At 39.3% G+C, this 7,749-nt stretch overlaps 1 protein-coding gene across 1 annotated transcript; it reads right to left on the reverse strand.

Moving 5' to 3' along the window:
• Nucleotides 1-1,500: 1,500 nt before the first annotated feature.
• Nucleotides 1,501-5,944, reverse strand: LOC149615436 (uncharacterized). The gene is made up of 4 exons (XM_089857447.1): nt 5,855-5,944; nt 5,534-5,680; nt 5,365-5,448; nt 1,501-5,291 (listed from the first exon to the last, which is right to left on the reverse strand). Exon 4 carries the CDS (start codon nt 5,178-5,180, stop codon nt 1,647-1,649), a length of 3,534 nt encoding a protein of 1,177 aa, XP_089713573.1. The 5' UTR covers nt 5,181-5,291; nt 5,365-5,448; nt 5,534-5,680; nt 5,855-5,944; the 3' UTR covers nt 1,501-1,646.
• Nucleotides 5,945-7,749: the final 1,805 nt, after the last annotated feature.

Below are 7,749 nucleotides of genomic sequence, written 5' to 3' on the forward strand. Positions count from 1 at the left end.
CCTCCAACTGGCGCCGTGTCAATCGTGGTAGCCCGTTGGAAGTCGTCCTGGGTCTGGAGGGCTCCGTTTGGGACCACGACGCCGTTCGGGCCATCCTCACGACCTGGTGGACCAAAAACGAAGCCTGGCGACGCGCCCACCCCGACTCATATATACCGCATTTTCTGGACCGGTAGGTCTCAAGGCTTCCGTTCCCCCGCTGCCACCACAAACAGTGTAACATTCGCGCATATTGTTTAACATATTAACTTCTGCTGCGCTCCCCCACTTTTAGGGAGCCGCCCTGATTCAAAAGGGCGTACCATTGTACGGCGAACAATTTAAACCTGTAAACCTGTATTGCATGACCATTGAAGGTCGTGTTGAAGTGTTGCGGTAACTTAAAGGCGCAGTTGCCTGAAGAATATTTAGCGACGACGGCTTGCAGTGAGTGGACCCCAGTCGTCGTCTAGCTAAAACTAACTTTTCTTATAGGCCTACGTGATCAGCTTTCAAATTATATCTTTCCCGAAACTTAGTTAAAAGTTAGTTGCAAAAAGTTAGTTGCTATGGGGATCGTTTGATTTTATCTTGGTAAAGACAGTGTTGTGTATTGACCGCAAGGCGGCGCTCCAAGATGAACATCACGTGATAGAGTGATGTAGAGCAGACTTAGAAATAAGGATAATTTTTAAACTAGTCCTTGGGACCAGTGACCCCCCTAGTGTCCTAAATAATAAACTGGTCTCCGGAGTGGTCCCAGCCTTTGTTCTCCTATAGATTTGCAATTAATAAACTGGTCCCGAGGACCAGTAACCCCCACTTTTTGAATTAAAAAACTAGTCCAAGCAATTAATAAACTGGTTTTGGACCAGTGGACGTGTGCTATTTCTAAGTCTGATGTAGAGTGACAGAGCGAATGAAGAGACTAAGCTATATAGACGTTTTTCTAAGTCGTGAATTAATCATTCTCAATATCTTTGTTGTAACTCAATCAGTATTAAAGTATGTTCGTTAATTAAGTACCTGTGACTTTTACTAAACACGAAACATAACATTGGCGACGGAGGCTTTCTTTCCTTCGCGGGTCCGTTTTTTCCGTTTCACGCTACCGCTCGCGAGCCGAGGCTTAGGCCTTCCTACGCCGTTCTCGTTCAACGGGGGATTATTCCTCTAGAGATTTGGCGTTTCTTTCGAAAATGGTGCGCCGCGCGTTTGTATATGTGAATGACGTCACTGAATGTCTAGGATTAGCTAGAAACCACAAAAGGGAGTCTTATACTATAATGGAATTTTGTCTGTCAATTTTACGGGTATCTTTTTACTTGTGAAATTTTTACCACTACACTACCCCAGAGGAAGAATTTAAATAAAATTATAAATTTTATTGCTAATCTCTTCTTTTCGAAAGTAAATAAGAATATGATTAAATTCTGAAATAAAAATAATAACTCGGCCTAGGATTGAATTGTTTCTTTTAAAAATTACTATACTGATATGAAAGAAATATTTGAGTCTATGTGAATAATTATTTTAATTTATTCCATCAACAATACATGGCATTGCCATTTAATAAAAACAGTAATACAATCTTAATAACTCCATATTATGGCCGCTGCTTAAGTATTAATTTTTTCACTCTTATAGTTAACATTTTATAATCATTTTTATTTGCTTAACTTTTTAATTTTCTTTTCTTTTTTTCTCTCTTGGGCATCTTGATTAGTTTTATTATTGAGATATTTCATTCTAATAAGGGTTCGCATTTTAATATATGAGAAAATGATCTCTCTGGGATATTCTGGGAATAAAGGAGTTAAATAATCTGTCAAATTGTTAACAACGCCCTTTTCACTTCTTAAAATACTGCAGCTATTTTTGGTTGATGCGGCTTGATTGTGATATGTTACGAAATGGTTTTCAAATTTTCTAGAGTTATTCAAAAAACTTAAAGAAGGTACAACGATACCACCATAATTTAAACTTGAGACCCAAGATGGTACGCTATAACAGTGATCCATCAAATGCCCTGACTGACTTTTAAGGCTGATATCAGGGTATTTTTTGTAGTATTTGTTTGCCACCCAGCCAGCGAGGTACTCCATTCCAGACTCTTCATAATCCGTGAAAACCGTTTCATTTTCTTTCCCAAAATGCACATTTTTGTTTGGTGAAAGAAACGCTTTGCTAATTAATGAATTCGTATCTGGTCTACCACTCTCGCATAGAATTTTGGGGCTTTTTTTAATTGGGGACTGGGTTGGCGTTCTTACAGGTACAATATTCATAGCATTAGTTATTTCTGTGTTTGCACTAAAAATGTCTTCTATATAATCGTTGATTTCAATGTCCTCGGGTATAATATCAGATTGAAACATAACATCAGTAATAAAATACTCATCAGTAATTTGAGAAACAGTATTTGTATTTCGCTGCACAACCCCTGGGTTTTTACCTAGAATTATCATTCTAATACGAAACAAAGCATTAAGGGGTGTTGGGTGGTCGTCCAGCCCCCCTCTTGTTCTAAGCTGGGAAAAAAAATTCTCTAAACAATCTTGGTTTACCCTATGGGTTAATATATACGTAATGCCATATTTGTTATTAAGATCATGCCAAAGATCTCTTAAGGACGTGTTGCTTATAATTATTCCCTTTTGAAAAACTTGGAGCGATTGATAAACTTCAACGGTTGGGCTTGGTTTCTTTGGATTGGGTTTTTTTATGCATTTCATATTTTTCACTAGATGTGTCATTTTATCAAGAATCTCATCTTGTTCTTCCATATGAACCCCATAACCGCATTTAGGATTTGACGAATCATATTTGATATAACTGTTCATTACGTCGAACCATTGATTTACTGTTTGAATAAATTCAGCCGTGGTATCACTTAATCCTGACCTCTTAACAGCCATGGCAACACTATGGGACATAAGTTCCGCTGCCAGTCGAACATTTTGCCGTTGAGTGTTTATGCATTCTAAATGCCATTTTGTTAATTTATGACAAGTTTTGAGTTCCCCTTCATCTTTTTTTAAAATTTCCTCCACGGGTTTTTTATTAATTATTTTCTTGTCAATAAGGAAGCCAGTATCGAGAAACCAATTTCGAATTAATTTTAAAAGATGAGGAGTATCAGCGAAACAGTATATATATTCTCCTTGTTTGGCTGGGTTATGAAACCATGTTCTATTAATACTGACTCCCAACTCCCTCCACAGACCCAGATTTCCACCACCCATATCGTTAACACAGGCAACTACTGTAAATCCTATTTTATTTAGTTCCATAATTGCTGACGTTAGAATCGATTTTGTCATTTTTTGATCAAACCCTAAATATATAGGTTGTTTCCAACCTGAGAAAAGGCCACGTGCCATTATTACTTGTAACTGGTTATGGGGACCAATAACCTGATCTCTTTTAACATCGTACTCTCTCGTAGCTGTCACCTTAACTTCGTCAAAAGTTAGAACGACTAGTTTGTCTTTTATTTTCATGCTGTGAGCATTTGCTTGCATTAAGTTTAGTATGTCCTTGAGTATTCCTTGAGTTAAATCTATTTGAGAGGCGTATCTTCTCAGTGTTGATAAGTGAGGTAAAGGAATTCCACGTTTTTCCCTTAAATAAGTGTAAGCTCTTTTGCTTAAGTACCTTAAGGCAAAGGCATTTGCTAAATCTTCCTTCGACCACCTAACTTTTTTCTTCCCCATTAGCATTTTTATTTGACTAGGTGTAAAAACCTTTTCAACTATGGAATTGTATCTTTGGTGGAGTTTCTCTAGTTCTCTATTTCGTTTCGTTAATACTTTAAAATCTTTTTTGATTTTTCTACTTAAAAACATTTCTGAATGTCGTTGCGCATTTAACCTCTTTAACTTCTGGTTTTTCTTAAACAACCGACAACAAACTTTACCAACCCTTTTATCAGCTTTTTTTAGCCTTAACCTAAGTTTTTCACATTTATCCCCCCACTCCTTAACATTGCAAGTACATTGTCTCGGGGTTGAAGAATTGGGTGGTTTTTCTCTCTCATCATTTGCCAAAGATTCAATACTATTCCTAAACACAGAATCTGAATCTATAATTTTACATTTCTCTTGTGAATCAAATTTTGAAACACTTTTGGATGTACTGTGATCCTCAGTATGATGATTAACCTGATCTCTGGTCGCTATATGACAAATATCTAATGCTGAAAAAGTTAAGTCTGATGCCAACGATTCACTCCTTGTATCGTTCTCACTATTAATTTGATTTTGAATAGGAGTACTTTGACAACCATTGAAAAATAAAAAGGTATTTCGTTCATCAACAATAGACTCATTAATCTGGCTGTCGCTAATATCAAAGAAAGCTTGGCTCTCACTAACATCGTTATTAATACCACATATATTTTGACTCTCCTCAATACTGAAAATATCACAAGAGTTATAGCTCTCACTAACATTAATATTACTAACAGTTTGGCCCTCCTTAATATTGACACTCTTTTCACAAACAGTTTGCCCCTCATTATTGACACTCTTATCACAAACGGTTTGCCCCTCGTTATTGACATTCTTATCACAGAAAGTTTGGACCTCATTACTGACATTTTTATCACAGACAATTTGGCCCTCATTAATGACATTATCACAAACAGTTTGGCGTTCATTATTGACATTATTATCACAAACAGTTTGGCGTTCATTGTTGACATTATTATCGCAGACAGTTTGGCTATCCCACACGTTGACTTGTGGATGGTTCTTTATACCAAGGTTTTTAGAAAATTCTCTTTGGAATGCGCATGAATCAGGATTTTGAGATGTGCGGTTCGATTTAACAGTATTACTATTAATAAGTGATCGAAACGGCTGACGTGAAGGTCGTTCTGAGGCTGGCGTTGTTTGACATAAAGATTCTTTTTCCCCCAAATTTAGTGACGGGAAAGCACCTGGCTTTAGAATTTGTTTTGGTTTTGAATTCATTAGCTCAGCTTTTAAATCTCTTTCAAAATCCTCCTTTTGAAAATGAACAGAGCAAATCCTCGCGTACCGGGGATTAAACTTTGCAGACGGTAGTGCATTGCATTTACTTAACCATAAATGCCTTTGGTTCTTCTCTGCTGGAAACCTATGATACGAGACATCCTTTCCCCTGGTATTATTAAAATAGTTATTACATCCAAATACGGCACAATGTAGTCCAGGCATGACGATGGGGTTGATTTGCGATAATTAATTCTGGGTACAATATCCCTTATATACTTCAATCATCGTGAGCCCTGGATCAAGCATTAGCTTTTTTACAATTTCATTATTTATCTGCGAGAATTACCCGTTGTTACTATATTTCTAAAAGATTATTTAAATGTTTAAAGACAATCATTATATTTACCTTGATTTCTGATCTAGTAGTTATAGTTTGTCTGACAATAATTGACACTTTTCGAGCTAAGCCTTTGTAACAGTTTCCTTATTCCTTAATATTTAACATGTAATAATTTCAGTATAGGAATGTAGTATGAACAAACTAAGCAAAACAGTTATTTAATTTAAATATTTACCTTGTTTCCAAATCTAGCTTAATTAAGATCAGTTAAGAATATTTAAGAAAGCCAAGTCCGAAGCCCGGCTACCCGAGAAAAACTACACAACAACACAGGGTAGGACCGTAGGAAAGCAAAAGAGTTCGAGCCTTCGACTTCGAGGTTCTAAAAAATAGGACGCGTCAGTCGTCGCGCCTTGTTTCTTTTCTATAGACATTCAGTGACGTCACTCGTAGGGAATAAGTGTGTCTTCCCCCTCGAGCTCGTCATTTTGAAAACTGGGTCTTGGAGACCCCCTATATAAGCGAACCTTATAATGCGAAGAATTATTTTACGAACCTTGGTTCTCGTTTTCCGGTAGGCCCCTCTTGTGGTTACTGTTCTGACGGTACGTGTTACTTCGAGTTGCGCAATACGATGGCAACTTTTGGCCATATAGAAGAATTTCGCCCCGATGCCTCCGTGTCTTGGCCTGAATACCAGGAACGTTTGGACTTATACTTCTCCGCGAATACCATTACTGATGCTGCAAAGAAACGGGACATATTTTTATCGGTTTGTGGGCCTGCCCTATATTCGATAATTCGCTCTCTCCGTTCGCCGGCCCTTCCGAGTGCCGTGTCCTACACCGACTTAATCGCTACGGTCTCCGGTCATTTTGCTCCTGTCCCTAGCGAGATCCTTTCTCGTTTCAAGTTTCACAAACGGGATCAGCTCCCTAATGAGACTGTGGCCACATTTATCGCCGACCTTCGTCGTCTATCGGAACATTGTAATTTCGGCACACACTTGGACTCTATGCTCCGGGATCGCTTGGTTTGCGGCCTCCGCGATGACGCGATACAACGACGCCTTTTGGCTGATGCTACGCTCACCTTAACCACTGCTACTGCTCAGGCTTTAGCGGGGGAAGCCGCTACGCACAATACCCTGGAAATTCGCGGACTTCAACATCAAGCAAGTAACACGAATTATTTCAAACCTAACGAGTCAAATTCTTCCCGAAAGAAACAAGCACCCACTCGAAAGTTCACTTGTTATCGATGTGGCGATAATCACGAGGCTGACCATTGTAAATTCAAATCGGTAACTTGCGACTACTGTAGGAAAACGGGTCATATCGCTAAAGTATGCCACAGTAAAGCTCATGATATGAAGAAACCGAAGCCTAAACATAACCGCAAGTTGCATAACGTTGAAGCTACTCCAACTAACCCTGAAGTCACTGGTTCTACTTCCATTACTTCCCATGCACCTGAATATGATACACCTAGCTGTTTTCATAATATATACAGTCTTTCATCTTATGAAGACCCGCCACCTTACGATCTTACAGTCAAACTAAATGGCTTAGCTCATTGTATGGAAGTCGATAGTGGCTCAATGCACTCGATTATCAGCTCTGCCACTTATGTAAAGCTTTGGCCTGTCACACCACCTGCATTATTACCTGTAAACGATCAGCTGCTGCGAACTTGGACTCTTGAGAAGCTGGAAATTATAGGCTATACTGACGTTTCAGTATCCTATAAGTCGGTGGAAGCTAAGTTACCTCTGGTTGTCATACAAGGCAAAGGTAAATCTCTCATCGGCAGAAGTTGGTTCAAACGCCTTGGAATATCTGTTATCCAGGACCCACAACTTAACCGACTTGAGATGGTCTCTACCGAGTCAATCCTACAAAAGTACGACCACTTATTCCAAAACAAGCTGGGTACCTTCAAGGGGCCACCTATTTCCATAAAAGTGGAGAAGAGGTGTCCGCCACGGTTTCTAAAGGCCCGCCCAGTGCCCTTCGCGTTGCGAGATCGAATTTCGGATAAACTGGATGAGATGACAAAAAAGGGTATCCTAGCCCCGGTTTCATATTCCGACTGGGCTACACCAATAGTTCCCGTAATTAAACCGGACGGAAGTATCCGGGTCTGTGGTGATTACCGTAGCACGGTTAATCAGGCTATAATTCAATTTGTTTACCCGCTACCCACGGTAACGGACATATTGACTACTGTCAATGGCGGAACAGTTTTCTCAAAACTGGACCTAACGGACGCCTACTTACAACTCCCAGTCGATGAACCTACATCGCAAATGCTGACCTTGAACACTCATAAAGGGTTATTTAACGTCCTGCGACTACCTTTTGGCATCTCGGTTGCTGTGGCCATTTTCCAGAAAAGAATGGAAGAACTTTTATCTGGTATTGACGGGGTCATACCATACCTGGATGACGT

The sequence above is a fragment of the Phalangium opilio genome, unplaced genomic scaffold (genome assembly GCF_054372755.1).
Source record: "Phalangium opilio isolate 3A_F unplaced genomic scaffold, DU_Popi_V2 ptg000217l_1, whole genome shotgun sequence".
Classification (NCBI taxonomy): domain Eukaryota; kingdom Metazoa; phylum Arthropoda; class Arachnida; order Opiliones; family Phalangiidae; genus Phalangium; species Phalangium opilio.

What these genes read in the sequence shown, in the direction of transcription:
- LOC149615436 (XM_089857447.1), bottom strand. Translation starts at nt 5,180, where the DNA reads ATGCCTGGACTACATTGTGCCGTATTTGGATGTAATAACTATTTTAAT.